Genomic DNA, 16,001 nt, shown 5'->3' on the forward strand with positions numbered 1-16,001 from the left:
CTACAGCACAAGCGTCTCGTATTTGTCTGGTCTGTTCATATGCTGATCATGCCTTGCAATTAGAAAGAAAATTCGGAATGTCTGCTTCAATATTGCTGTTTTTCACTAACTGAAACTGCCGCACACTAATACTAGAACTGGAAAGACAAGGGCCCACAGCTATCCTTTATTTTCATGGTCAATGTGCATTTTGCACCCATTTGCATTATCATGTTAGCAACCTGCAACATTAAGCAACTGTTTACAGCTGTAAGTTTTTTCCAAATTAATTTTACACATTATTGTAACGCCATCTACAATTAGTGCATCAAACTTATAATAAATTAATTAAATTATGGGGTTTTAAGTGCCAAAACTACTCTCTGATTATGAGGCACCCTGTAGTGAGGGACTCTGGAAATTTCGACCACCTGGGGTTCTTTAACGTGCACCTAAATCAAAGTACACGGGTGTTTTCGCATTTTGCCCCATCGAAATGCAGCTGCCGTGACCGGAATTCGGCCCCGCGACCTCGTGCTCAGCAGCCCAACACCACAGCCACCGAGCAACCACAGCGATCAAATTTATAATAAGTAAGGCAAGCTCTGTGTGTCTGAAAAACCTGTTCTTTTTTTCCCTAATAAGGCACGTCTAATTGTATCAGATGAGCTGTACTTGTTCGAAACAGTTATCAGTGAAGTTGTCCAGATGAGCTGAGCTTGTTGAAACATTGACGGAATTCAAGATGGAGGATAACATACACTGCAATGGGTGTAAACCTTTTTTAGAGAGTGTTTAGCTTGCAGTAATTAAAGTTATTTTAAAGCTGGCATCTGCTTATAGCTAGCTATAACAGTTTTTGCACAAGTCCAAACTGGTGGATTCCATTGCAGAAAAAGAAAGGCAGCGAGCTCGGCCGTTTCGTTGAACGGTGGTGCATGTTCAGTGGTTTGTAGTGTTATGAATTGATGGAAGGCATGCTGTACTCGTGTAGCCCATAAATACTGCATTTGCACGATTACAAAATAACTTTTTTTATGGGTAATTACTAGCCTGAGAGATCACTTCTGACGGCATTTCGGAACCATGTGCCAAATACTAAGCAAATTTACACTACCTACCTTGGCCTTGAATTTTGAGGTCTAAATTGATAGCTCAGGCACCAGGCAATTGAACTGTGCAGAAAAGCTAACTTCTTGACACAGCAGCGAATGCCAATCTGTGAACAGCAAGAGCACAACACCGCACAATGAAGAAGAATGCTGTGATGGCATAATAAGTAATTGCAGGAAGGCTTACGATAGTACATCTTGATCCAGTGGTCCAAACCATAGAGTTTCTCACTAAATTACCTAGAGGGAAATCTGGCACTGCTGCACTGTGGTATGCATGGGAATGCCGGTATATTGTGACTTTGGATTGGCATCATTCTCGGAGAGCCAAGTAAGCACTGTTCTGTCTGTCATGATGATTAACTTTCTACTAAAGCAGCACGTAAAAAAGCTGTTTTAGCTTTATTAATGCACAAAAAAACATGTTTTGTTTGACTATAAAAAAACTTGTTATTGCATGTACAATTTTATGAAATGTAAAAAGTATCAGCGGGCCGCTAAAGTTGGAGGACCGATGACAAGATTCGTGCTTGCTCTGCAACAGTTTGTCGTCTGTTCTTGCTTTTCTTTGCTTGGTTATGCATTTTAGGTGAATAAACTTCACTGGAAGATGTAATATACATGAATGGAAACATTTTATGAAGATTTTACTTTAAGAATGCATTATTTGTGTAGTCATATCCACGTTTTTAGACACAGACTTACAACACCAGCCAACACAAGCCTCGCAGACACATACACCGTCATTCCCATGACAGCACCGCGCCCCTTAGGAAACTCTCATAGACGGTAGCATCAGATTTCCCTCTAGGTATTATAGTGAGAAACTTTATGGTCCAAACAACTACAGCAATATGCAAATTTGCACAAATGCAGCTATAATGGTGTGCATGCATCTGGAATAAATTGCACTCCTGCTGGAATGATTCAGCGCAACGCAGGAATGTTGGCGTGCTATGCTAACATATTGCCCGTTATGCTAAAGCCTTATGTTAACCCAATGGTACAGCCGTATTACAAAACATTAAATTGCATTATAATCACAATATATATTTTTCTGAGTCATCACAGTTTGCTCCCCTTCTTTCATTACATTCATACGAACACGGTATACTAGTATCTAGTTTGGGAATCCCTGATCTAGTCTGTAGGTTGTATTGTCCGTATTTTGCGTCCATTGTGAAGTATCAAACAGTGTGCGATTCGCATTGCATTTGTAGTGAAGTCCATCCAGTGAATAGTCTTTCGCGTTTTGTCCGTGCCAAAAAGAAAAGGAAAAACATTTTGACTTATCTATGGCAATGTTGAGCTGTTCTCTTCTGCTGAACGTCTGCATCAGCAGATGCCTTTTGGCGTGAAAATTTCCAAGTGAAACTTTTTTTTTAGACAAGTTTCCCAGCGAAATGGGCAACGGCACGTTCTGTGCCCACGTTTTATTTCCGTGCTGTTTCCCTACCAGAACAACATCACCCAAGCGGGCTCTTGTGTGCGCTGTTCTGTAGGGTAATTTGAAGCTTGCAGTCTATAACCTTGCATGTGCTTGTTTAACGTTTACATTCTGGCCCTTGCCAGGTAATGTTTCGTCACTCTGATAGACTACATTAAGGTGGATTCACATGACCGACTGATTCAAAAGGCGAGTCCTTCATGATCGACTTCTTAAACATCAGTAAAGCTCCTTAGTTGCTACACGTTGCTGGCATAAACGTCTGAGCATAATGTGTAATAGTATTTCTTTGCGACCAACAACAAGCTTATTTTTCTATAAACAGTTGCCTGCTCTTTCCTTCAACTTTCTTAAATCCCTGCTATTCTTTGTGTACTGTAGTTGCTTGGACCATTACCACGATGGCTAGTGGTTATCTTATCTTAAGATGTCACCCAGCCATAACATTGGAGAAACTTCCAATACTGAAAGGCACGTCTTGTGCTGAGCGATAACCTTTAACATTTCTTAGCCAGTGGAAGACGGTCACCGGAAAAGGTACTTAAATGCGCGTGGCAATGTTTTGGTGGACAGTCCACCAATTTTTCACGATGCCTAAGTCACGAATTTGTCTGCAAGCTCAATCTGTGATGTGAATCCACAACTTGAAATGCCTCTTTGATTATATAACCGGGTGCCAAAAACCAAGAATACTGTCTTTATTTTTATTCTTTTCTTTTTCTCACATTTGTCAATATTGTTCCAGGAGTGACAGGTGTGACTTAAATTGGCCATTATAACTGCACACATCTCTGCAGTAATTAGAAGCGTTATGTGTGCATAAGAAAGAGACTGCATGAGTTGCGCCAATTGATTTGAACAGAGTTTCATCTTTAGGTCATGACCACAGTCATCAGCAGTCATAAAGATTTTTTTAACTTGAGCCAGTTGTGAATTGTGTTTTCAGAACACTGAATGAATAATATGCAACAGAATATTTAGTACAACAAGTTAACCCATTTAGCCCAAAACCATGGAACTTGTCGTGCAAACAAGGAAGGCTGCCGAGTAAAAAATTTTCTTTGCAAGTGCGAAATACGTAAAAAAAAAAAAAACTGGAAACAAACATTTTGGTCCATCTCAAGCCATCCCGACGGCATTCTGTGTTGGGAATACTGTAAGGAGTATTTGCTGCTTTCTTTGATTAAAAAGAAATTCCAAAACTGAGGGTGTGCTTTTTCTTGCATGCAGCACTGGTGTGAACAAAACCCAACTGTCCCACCAAAGCTCCGATCAAAAGGTAAACTGAAATGGGAAAAAAATGATTTAAAAAGAAAGAGAAAGAATCACCTTGTGGTTTCAAAAAATGAAAAAAAGAAAGAAGGAAGCTTTATGTATCTATAAAGTAGATGCCAATTTTTCTTAATGCTTCCTCCATCATGTGGATTTCTAGAGAACTTGTTTGCCACAAGGTACAGTCTGCTTACGGAGCACAGTATCTCAGAAAATGTTGCATTTTCGAGCAGACTATCCAGTAAAACCTTACATCGCAATGTTGTTCGCACATACTAGTAAAGATTGGAATGTGAATACGAAGCTGCATTGCGAGGCTGCATGTATATTCAGCTCTTTCTCAGATCACGAGATCACGTGGTCCATAAATTTTTCTTGTCTACTGCACTGTCTATCGCAGTGCTATCAAGGCCATTGCACGCACATGACAAACTTCCACTGGATGCTTGTGCTGTGGCAAAGACCTGGAGAGTAGAATGAACACTGGAACTCGTGGCGTGGCTCTGAAACTTTTAGCAAACAGTGTGCATAAGGAAAGAATGCACACTTTGGGAGAAGCTGTACGCTAGAGGCGGCTTCCGGGAACCTGGTGGAGTCATTGGCTCTTGTGTGACTCGGGGTACCACCCTTGAATATCTTGGCGAAGTGTGTACATTAAAAAAAGAAAAGCCTTTTGTTTGGGAAAACCAGACCCCTGGGAACTGGCGAATCTGGGACAGCAAGCAACACAGTCTTCTTGGTCACAATGACTTTTTCAGCTACTTTGATATTGCCAATTTCGCCTGCTATAGGAACTTCTCGAAGCAGCTACTCATCTTGTGTTCATCATTGGAAGGTTTCCAAGGGTGGGGCCAAGGCCAGCGAGCTTAACTTTTTCGCTAACAGAATGTTTTGTAAAACACTGCGTAACACTCGAAATCGTAGAACTAGCCAAAATTCTGTGTATGGGAATTCTGGACTGTCTGCCTTGGAGGAACTCTGCACTGCGATCTGTTACAAAAGTGAAAAAGAAAAACAGCATCGAGCCTGCGACCTCGAGCTCAACAGCGCAATACCACTGCCACTGGGCTACTGCTGTGGGTTACAAACGTGAAGGCAGACTAATGGTGCACAATAGTTGCTCACTAAGGAACGATGATTGATGTGATTTGTCATGGGAGGTCAGTTTTCTGTACATTAAATTATGGGGTTTTAAGTGCCAAAACCACTTTCCCATTATGAGGCATGCCGTAGTGGAGGACTCCGAAAATTTCGACCACCTGGGGTTCTTTAACGTGCACCTAAATCTAAGTACACGGGTGTTTTCGCATTTCACCCCCATCGAAATGCGGCGGGATTCGATCCCGCGACCTCGTGCTCAGGAGCCTAACACCATAGCCACTGAGCAACCACAGCGGGTAGTTATCTGTACATTGTTGCCATTGCATGATGCAGCACCTTTTGTGATTTGAGGTAGTGTTCGCCCATTAAGAAGTGCTGAAACTGCATGCTAATAGACATGTGAGGAGCTCTCAAATGCACCAGCATCTCTACCCAAGTTGCAGACAAGTGGTCTCAAAAGGACACTTGCTCTTCTGCATGGCATGACGCGGCTGTCTTTAAGAGATTCAGCGCAACATTCGTTCCTTCATCTAGCATCGTCCAATATAAATGACGGATTTGAAATAAAGGGCATGTGCATGTGTACTCATTCATTCAATTCACATCTCTTGTTTGGCTCCGTAGGAAGCAAGCAAATTGCCAGTTTAACACCAAACCAAAGCCTCCCACATTCTTCAATCCCTGTACAATTGCTCCGATATTAATGGGAGCCAATGGCTCACTGCTGCGGTGCCAGCTTCCCAGACAATTTGTTTGTGCAGGTACTTACGCCTATGCATTACTCGGCAGAAATCTCCTGTGCATTGGTAGTTCCGCATTGCTTTGCTGAAGAGCAAGCCTGCGTTTCACCGCACGAATAAAGTTTGATTTGTTTCAGTATGCTTGTTTTGCCTCATTTAGAGCTGAAAGTGATGTAATCTTCGTAACAAGTCGACAGCATAATGCACAACGTTCCCTCTCCTATTAGCACTGCGTGTAGATAGCTGCACTGTCACCTTGGTTATGCACCAGCATGCACGCAGCGATGGTGAGTATTGTGCAGTCCAAAGCCACAGGCACACATTTCTGTTTGGATGTACGAGAACTAGGGGTGTGCAAATACCACGTAGTAGATTTTGAATCGAATATGAAACCAAATCAAGAAATAAAAAGGCAAATATCGAATTGAATATCAGAAAATTTTTCGAAAAATTTAATGCTCACAGGTTTTGGGCAAGGAAATATGGTGCTCGGAAGTATGCTACCTTGCTTAACAAGAATATAACAAGCTATCAGTAACTTAGGTACATGGAAATAAAGATGTGCATTGTAGTCTACTCTTTTTTTAAAGGGAACTCCAAATTAGTATGCCAGCATTGATTACAGGCCTCTTCTAGTTTATGCAAGTCTGAATTTTTTTTTTTTTTATGGATGGAATATCTGATGAAAAGAATAAAAGCCCTTTTCCCTCTGAAGCTAAACAATTACTTATGTTGTAGTGAACACCAATGAGGTTTGCATTCTAATAGTGGACCTTAATGTAATCTTTTATTGCACAGAATGCTTCGTTTTCCAGTTCTCCTCTGAAATGCAGAAGGGCTTTCTTATCTGCACGGCAGGTGGAAACTTGCAAGGCCAATCTGTGCAGACTGCGCATCGTCTAACTCGACCGCCACTCCCCATGCACCTATCGTTGGCGCTGTGCGGGTCGACCGTGATAGTTGCTAATGGCAAAGAGCAGGCGCCATTTTATGGTCAGGTTAGGTGCGATTTTCTGCATGTCAAAGATGCTGAAATTAGGAGGGTCACGGCAAAATTTGCTGAGCAACTCAGTTTCGTATGCGAGGTTTGTCTCCTTTCCAAGTGTCGCACGACTGCTGCGAACAGATCGGCATCAAATTGGCACCGAACCCTAACTTTACTTGCCAACGACCGAAAAAGCAGCACCTAGGCAGTGTGGATGGAACAAAAATGCACCGCTGGCCCATGTGGTAACAGGCCACGATTACGCAAAATCATGCATATGGGTTAGACTTACGGCTATTGAAGTGGCGTTAAGTAGGTCACCACGTATCCAACACGATTGGCGTGCCTTCTGGCAGCTAATCAGCCCGATATTCACACATGCTTTCGCGCTTGCCGAAACATGCACTGCTGTTGTTGCTGTTCCCTTCATCTGCATCAAATTATCGTTTCAATCGATCCTATCAAACCATACAAGCCTTTTACCGACAGAGGCGGCCCCCGCCATCGCAGTGCCGTTCCGCGAATTGCGCCATTTGAGCGTTGTGTGTGCGGTCTCCATATTGGGCTGACGTTGGGTAGGAACACTTGCAGAGACAAAGTCCATGACCGTGTAAGCCAAGGCAGCCCATCCATGCTGTGCTCATTTGCATGGCATCGACCAAAGGGGCAACGCAGTGCAAAATCGAACAGTATGTTTTTTATTGATAGATTGAATTATTGAACGTTCTGTATTCAATTCAGTGACATTTGAGTATTTGGACACGCCTAATAAGCATGCTTGAATGATCTCATATATGAATACTGCTTCATAGAGCAGTGTTTCCATTGCCTCTTTACTGGTTGTTCTGCTTGAAAATAATTGTTCACGAGTTATTCTAGCTATCCTGTGCATTGTGCAAGCATCAACCTGTCACATTGGGAAATGTCTGTATAGTTATGTTACATGTTTTGTTCTTGCCCCAGCACCCAGCTGTGACACTTAGACTTAGAAGTAACGTAAGACTTGGAAGTACCCAGGTGGGTACTTCTAAGTCCTCAGCGTAAGTAGCACATTAGAAATGAGTAACTTGCTAACTACGCACAGTGCCGCACTCGGAGTAGTACCGTGCGCAGTGCCTTCGTGGCCTAGTGTGCACAAAACATGGAGCCGATGATCTTTTATTCTGCCTGTACATTTTGGCACGTTCATACACTTTTATAATTTGAGTAAACATACCCGAGGGACAGCCAGCATGCGCTCTCTCAGTAATCAACGTTGCAAGAAGTTTCCCAGTAAAAAAAAAAGTGTAAGCACAGTCCCAATAGCATTGAACATTTTCAAGCATGACCATAGACCACTTGGGAAGCTGCCTCTCCATGCTGCATCCCGTGAAGCCATGTTGGAAAGCTATGATAGGGTGGCCTCGCGCCCCCAGGAGTTATCTACAGTAGACACTATTTAAACAGAACTTCAAGGGACCAGGGAAATTGGTTCTGTTTAACAGGAGTTCCATTCACTGAGAAACATTGCAGACAGCAGTGCATGAATACAAAACCAACCAACCATAAGGATGGTGTTCTGTTTAAGCAGCAGTTCCGTTTGAGCGATTTCCGTTTATCGAGACTCCACTGTAATTGTGACTCCTCAGTAATCATGGATGGAAGTGAAAAAGTAACACTTTCACATTCAAAATGAACAGCGCTTCTTACCCTGGATCTTTGAACAGAATATTTAGTTTATTGGAACTTTTGCCTGTGTTTATATATGCTCACGGAGATTACTACTTTGAGTTCCATGCTTAGAGTTCCATTACCAAGCAAGAGGCATGAACTCTAAACAAGGAATAGATGCATTTTCGCACATCGTTGAGATACCCGTCTATTTTTCCACCATGCCTGTGGGTGACCAGTGGGTGCGTGGTTTTGAACCACGAGGCCATAGCTGTGGTGAACTGGCATGAATGAATGCATGCATGAGTAATAAGTAGAGGTATGCGAATATTCGATTTTGAATCAATAGTGAACGATTGAAAGTAGAGGTGTGCGAATATTCGATTTCAAATCAATAGTGAACAATTGAATGATTCTATTCACAAATGTCGTTACCTACAGTGAGTGATCCGGCTGTATTCAGTACCTTGATGTGCGCAGCAATCCCGTGGCGTGCAGTCTATTGGTACAAGGTTCGGCCAGACCAATCGAAACTATTAACGTTACACGAACAGAGGGAACAACAAAAGCAGCGCATGTGGACATCACACAAGCGTGTGTCAAGATAAGGCCGATTAGCCACCAGAAGGCACGCCGATCGTATCGAACACGCGAGTTCAGTGTTCATGCATGCAGATTCGCGCAGTCAGGAGCTTTCTACCCACATGCAAGCAAACAGATGAACTTAGCACGCATGCCCGCGGTATAGTCGACCATGGACCCAAACATTACTTCAACGGGCGTCGATCTAACCCACACGCCCAATCAGTAAGATGCCACTCGTAGGAACATATTAGCAACAAGCTTCCCGCGACAGTTTGCAGCCCATTATCACATTAGCTGGAGGCGAATTTTGGCGAATTGTCTAGCCCGTTAGGCCTAATCAGAGCCGCGTCATGGGTCTCGGCAATTAAAGTTATGGTTACCGAATCAACGCAAATCAATTCACAGTGGTCGCATGACCCCCAGAAAGCCAACAAACTGGCCTTGCCACTGAAAGCGAGTGCATAGGATGACTGTTGCATGTTCACAGCCGCCATCTTAGAGAAATACTGTATGGTGGTTCCTATTACGAACGTCGTTCGTAGGCACACAACAGTCTCTTTTCATAGCTCCGAGCGATTCGTCACAAGACTGGCTCTGGATTTACGTGGCAGGCTTGAAAATATATGACGGTGTGCTGATGCCTGATCAGAGACGAACTTGGGTGGGCAAACTTGCCGTGGGCCTCCCAATTTGAAAACTCTTTACCGTCGATGCCGATGACAGCACGAAGCGGGGCCGAGTGACATGATGCGCATTCACCGCTTTTCTCTGTTGCACAGATGAGCCTTAACGAGCTGATGATAATCCACAGAAACCACCTACCATAAAGATGGAAAAACCTGGCTCCTGTTTTCTGGAAGAAAACTGGAAAGCTTTCTAAGCAATAGAAGGTTGCCACTAAGCACAGTGTTACCCACTATTAAACTAAGAGCCCCATTGGTATTTAGGATAACTCTACTATTTCATCAGCTTCAGAGGGAAAGTAGCACTTAATTCCCTTTGACAGACATTCTATAGATAAAAAAAAGTTTTCCAGACCTTCATATATAATAACGATATAACCAGCATGAAAGCAGATACGGAACACAAAAGGAACTTCATAATAAGGGCTGCACTGTTTTCAGTGCTGACACACTAATTTGGTGTTCCCTTTAATAATAGTAAAGCATACTACACATCTCAATGGATAGGTACTTAAGGTCCCACTAGCAAGATTCTTGTTAAGTAACATCATTAGCCTCCTGAGGATGTGCAGCACTGTTTTTTGCACAGATTTTGCAAGCATCAAGGCTTGTTTTAAATTCTCTGATATTCAATATTTGATTCGATAATCAGCTTTCTTTTCTTGATTCGATATTTGTTTGGAAATCTATTTGGTATTCACATAGCCCTAGTAATAAACAGTTATTCTAGTTTGTTTTTCTCTCAGCACCAAAATGTGGTATCTGTGTGGGAAAAAAATAAATTTAGGAACTGGAAAGGCGTGACACCTTTGCTTCTAAGCCAATGGACAAAAATGAAGGACAATTACAAAAAGCTAAAAAGTGTTTATTTAGCATTACGAATCGACAGCCACAAAAATAAAAGCTTAAAAAGTGGCCCAATAAGAATCATTTCTTAAGCGATGTTAAAAGTGATGAATAATATACAAGGTATCGGAAGATGAAAACCATGTAAACCAAGTGGCCCTTGTGAGTCCAAGGTCACTTATTGCCTTCGACGCTCTGCGTAGTGCGGGACACGGTGGACATGCCGTTGACGAACTTTGTTCGGAAGAGGACGTTGGCGTTGTTGAACATGCCCTCCTTCAGAGAGACGACGACAAACTGCAATGGTCAATGAACATCGAGAGTAAGTGACACACTGTACAAGACAAACTGTCCCACTCATAAGTGGATATTGTGCTTGTTGCTTTTGAGTCACTTGTAAAATACTGCAGTCACATCTTTTCTTTGGGGGCTTGTCGACTTTTGAATGTCTGAGCACACACAATCAGTCAATGTCACGTCCATCTTTGCATTTGTAAGCCCTTTCTTGTGGCCAAATTTAGAGCTGCACTGGGCTGCATTCATTTCGACAAATACTCCATCGAAGCTAGAAATCCAACACAGTTTTCTGGTTTGGCACAGTAGAACACCGACAGTGCTTCCAACTAATACTGTAAGCATTGAGGCATAATTACTGCAGCACAAGTGAATACGATGTGCGGGAATCTAAAAATTCAATGCAACCTTGACACCAGGAAAACATAGATGTTGCTGCTGCAGGGACAGCATCTCTGCTGAAGTCATTGGAACTCTGTCGTCCTCAGGAAGGGATGGCATGAACAGTGTGCGAGGAACATACACACAACTCCACTCAATTCGGGAGCATAAGTGGAAAAGACACGCTTCCACTGGCTCATTCTTGCTCAAACTTTATGCCGAGGAGGCATTCAGTGGTGCATACAGCTTTATACGAAGTGAGATTCAGTCCTGTTTTGAACTAACTTGCCCAGAGGGATGTCTCACCAATCTAAATATCTTCCTGCAGCGCTGTGATTTGTGTATGCATTGAAATGCCTTACAGAAACATCCAGTGCAGAGAAAAGCAGGATCCGACGACACTAGTCACAGAAATCAGTGACCCTAATTGCGACACATTTTATGCAGATTTGGGCACCACAGATCAATGGCTCTTACTAGAGTTTGTCAAATGTCCACAAATTGCAGTGCACTGACGTTATCTAGGCCTCTGTTCTGCACTCTTGGGAGCTCCTGTCTGCCGGAGCAGTGCGTGTAAATAATATTTCAAGAATTTGTGGTTCACATTCAGACACTTCTAAATGTTAACTTAGAAGTAGGAAGTTTCATAAGACTCCTCAAAGAACTAATTTACAGAAGGATATCTCCTGTTTCCTTTGTCGTTTCATGGAACAGAACGCAGACTTCTCAATTTCAAGGTGCATTTCTCAAAACGCTTTACTCACTTGTGACTGCTTGAAGTGGGCACGCAGCATCTGGCCAATGTTTTGTGTGTGCGAGAGGTCAAGCGCAGCGTCCACTTCGTCCAGGATGTAGATTGGTGCTGGCTTGAACAGCAGCAACGACAGGATCAAAGAGAGTGCCACCAGTGACCTGTTTCATTAAACAGGAGAAAGAAGAATTCCACACTTAATCATACAGTCTAAAAAAAGAGACTAGGGGCATATAATAGGCTTGAGTGAATATTCAATATTTTTTATTACGTGATCGAACAATGCATTTAGCACTTGAGTAAGGCGTGCACCACCACTTCGAGGCATAAAAATTTGAAGAAAAGAAAGTTTCGAGAAGTGCCAAGCACATGTCCACACACTGGCTGGTTAATTTCTGCAAACTACTACATGTCACTGGAGCCGTCTTGCCGACGATGACATCATCACCACCGTATCCTGCAGCATCATGCAGCATAGATCCAGCGGGCTTCAACCGTATCACCTGTGCTGCAGCAAATTGCTTGGCTGCTTCATGGTTTCAGGCAAGCTCCACTGGCAAAGATAGGCAAGTACTCAATCACTTATACTGCGATCTTCAAGCTCCAGGTGACCGCATTGCCACCAAGAGCTTCAAGGCGATGGGAATCTCGAACAGTATGGGTCGCACGGAAGAGAAGCAGTTTTAGGAGGACGCCAATGAGGCAAATTCGTCAAACGACAGGGGCGCTGGAAGCAACAAGACGACTGAATAAATATGTTTACAGTCAGCCACCAGTGGTTGGGTTTTTCTGCATAGCAATTTGAGCCCAGATCATGACTACCTTGTGTTGGGCCTGCAGCTTGCAAAAAAATCTGAAAATATTTGGGCCTTATGCAAGTAAATGCAGTACTATGCTATTCGATATTCGCTTCAACTATAATTACAGTATGCAGAATTTCCTAAGTATTTGAAATGAATTAAAGAAATCTGAAAACACGTACACTCGATAGTTTCAGTGGGCAAGTCGCATCGCATAGCAAAGAGACGCCAAAGATGAATACAGTTAAACCTCGATATAACGAACTTCAATATAACAAAATTCTCAATATAACCAAGCATTTAACTTTTCATAACCTCCTGTCCCTAGAACACCATGTATTTAGAACCTCAATATAACAAAGTGTGTTTGTACACGATTTAAGTACTATAAATACTTAAATGAAATTTCGCTTGCGCTGCAAAGGAATGCCGAGACAATAAATGGAAACTTCTGCGGACCCAGATGGTCAAATGATTGAATTAGAAGCAGCTGCTTGCAAACGCACCTCTCAAATCACGCACAGCGTGACGAGCCACCACTGAAGTGGAGCCGCAACATGTTCCATATAAAGTCCAGGTCCGATAAGATCTTATCATGGCCCGCGCACTTTGTGCTTTAGGTGCGAGTGCAAGTGTGTGAGGGTGAGACAAGAAAGATGGTGGCTTCACAAGTGCTGCCTTCCAATGTAAGCAAAGGGAAAGAGGGGGAAGGGGAGCTCACTCGTGGTAATGCAATCAAGTGCGCGAGGGGCGATGGAGGGTAAGTTGGTGCTTCTAAATTCCTGGCGCGCGTCTCAGCAGTGGCTGTAAGCGCAGCTGAGTGCATACGCAGCCGTGCACCCTGCTTTTGAGGTAATGTGTCACGTGTGCAAAGAGTGGGCATGCTGAGACAGCATGGCATCACGTAAGCTGTCTTCTCATCATGTAACGTTCCCTGTGGAGGTTGCGTAATCTCGAGTTTCGGTGACTCGGAGCGAGGGGTAGACGAAGTATTCGCTCACCGCTGTCGGCGCTTTTCAAGATAGCGCCATCCCAGTGCGGGCGACGCCATCAGCCACGGGGGCAGAGTGCATGCGAAAGCGTGGCTGGCTTCGCTTAATTCGTACCGCCGATGTGGAGATTTCATTAACGTGGCACGAAACCGTATCGTTCGTCGCCGACTCCCGAATTCATCAAATAAATTGTTTTCTCATTCAAATTTGCTTTTTTCAATCGCCCGATAATTTGGAAAATTCTGCAGCGCCTTTCCTTGCAAGAAAAATCAGTCGGCAACTGTACTTATTTGCATAAAAGGTAAAATTTCAATACAACAACATTTCAATATAACAAAGCAAGTTGCCGATTTTACCTACTTCATTAAATTGAGGTTTAACTGTAATTTGTTTACAGTCACTGGTCAATCTTTTGGATCTGCTTGATTATTCTCGTGCTTTTGCAGCACCGCCACAATCAATGAACTTGTTAACGAATGTGTATTGGCAACCAAAGTTTTGGAGGCCATGTGGTGCCTTACTCGATTTTTCAACCATGGTCTGCGCGCAGCAAGTCGGAAAAAGTGGCAGCTCTCAAACATAATGGCAGCAATGAATTCCTTCACACTCTCACTTTCGTTATCGAAATGGTGTTCCAGCTTTGCAAGAGCCATAAGGCTGCTGCAAATAGTTGTGTTGAGCCTGCACCAAACTGTACGTTTGATTGCCGACACTCGATGAACCAGTGCTGGTTAGGCCTAACAGCCAAGCCAGTGCTGGCTGCAACGAAAATCTGACGCTGGCCGGCATGACAGAAGGTGGCAAACCACAAGTTTTCTTATCATCGAGTGGCTCATCGGTGATTGGGCTTGAGGTCGTGCGCTTCAGTGAAGGACGTTGATGCAACATTCAGGCTTACGGGTGACCAGCAAACAATTACAGCCATCGTGCCGACCACGTTTATCTGCGCATTTACTGGACGGAATGGGTTAGGCTCCATGTAGGCAGAAAGTACTAAGCTGAAATTGTGCAACCCAGCTCATACTGTTGGTGTCGCACAGTCAAGGTTGCACTTTGTGGCATCGGGATAACATGCAATGACGTACATTTGCCATCCTGATGGGCAAACACTAGACATTCCCGCAGTCTTGCCCATCACCTACCCTATTTACTCACATAACGATCGCACTTTTATGTAAAAAAAAATTGGCGCAAATTCAGGGGTGCGATCATTACGCGGGTTAAATATTGCGCGAATAGAAACATTTCCTTTTTTCATCCCGCATTTACTGCGGGATGACAACGGGTCAACAAGCAGGCGGCTGCTGCCGTCAGTGCGGGACACGAAAACAAAAATGGCGGCCGGCGGAGCAAGCCGAACGCGATTATTTTTCTTTTTGTGAGTACATTATGCGCATTGAAACAGTTTTTTCTGTATCAGTAATGAATAATATCGTTAATATCAGCAAGTTTGCGACAATAATGTAGCCATGTCCACTTTGAGGGGACAGAAACAGAGATGGGCATGCTTAGCTGCCAGTGACATAGAAACACATGGCAGGCATGCTGCGAAAACTGCGGCATTTGTCTTCAGTGCTATCCTAATATGGCACGTTTCCGCTAAGGGTGGGCGAATATCTTAGCTGCGTTACAAGCATTGGCATGTAAATAGGGTACACTTCGAACATATCAGTGTAAACATGGCCACTATCGTTGCCGCTCACAATTTGTTGCGCGCCCACGAGTGCAGACGAGAAGAATCAAAAGGCACCCTTTATGTTGTTGTTGTTGACCAAAACCATTACAAAGCCTACAAATAATAAAGCCGATGCAAGTTTTTTTTTTTTTTTCATGGAAGTGCGGAAGTGATGAAAGGAATGAAATGGGGCATCTGCTTGACTATGTTGGGTGCGTGCAGACCGCTTGGTTTGTCTTGAAGAGTCGCTCGCGTAGCATTTGACAGATGGTAAGCACAATCATCATTAGCTAGACTTGGCACACGACATATCACTGCGACAAGTTCAGGGTGCGATCATCACACGGGAAAGAAAAAAAAAATCGAATGTTGACGACCAAATTCAGGGGTGCGATCATTACGCGAGTGCGATCATTATGCGAGTAAATACGGCAATTTTAGCTAGGCTGAACTCCAACATTAAGCAAAAGTCTGCAAACTGTTTTTTGCACTGGTGGCGTTTCTGCGTGAACATATCTGAGTACAGTATTACCCAATATTTACCCAATATTCAATGTTAGTGCCTCAGTGCAGTGCCGTGAATATTTTCATATGTTCACTGTCCTAGCTAAATTCTAGTGCTTGCGCATCGCATGCCGTGTTGAATGTAATGTATGTTTGCCCGCACCAAAAATTTACGTAATAAATTTCACAGTAAAGTCAGGGTGT

General features: G+C 43.3%; 1 protein-coding gene across 2 annotated transcripts in view; it reads right to left on the reverse strand.

Annotated features, from left to right (window-relative positions):
* Positions 1-10,398: 10,398 nt before the first annotated feature.
* The window catches only part of LOC135921396 (structural maintenance of chromosomes protein 2-like), a 78,072-nt gene continuing 72,469 nt past the window's right edge, over positions 10,399-16,001 (reverse strand). For both annotated transcript variants that reach the window (XM_070526005.1, XM_070526004.1), the window contains 2 exons: positions 11,840-11,987; positions 10,399-10,697 (listed from right to left, as the gene is read on the reverse strand). In XM_070526005.1, the coding sequence (XP_070382106.1) occupies positions 10,575-10,697; positions 11,840-11,987 (271 nt within the window). In that variant the 3' untranslated portion in view covers positions 10,399-10,574. The remainder of the gene's footprint in view (positions 10,698-11,839; positions 11,988-16,001) is intronic.

This window comes from Dermacentor albipictus, chromosome 9 (assembly GCF_038994185.2).
Source record: "Dermacentor albipictus isolate Rhodes 1998 colony chromosome 9, USDA_Dalb.pri_finalv2, whole genome shotgun sequence".
Lineage (NCBI taxonomy): Eukaryota > Metazoa > Arthropoda > Arachnida > Ixodida > Ixodidae > Dermacentor > Dermacentor albipictus.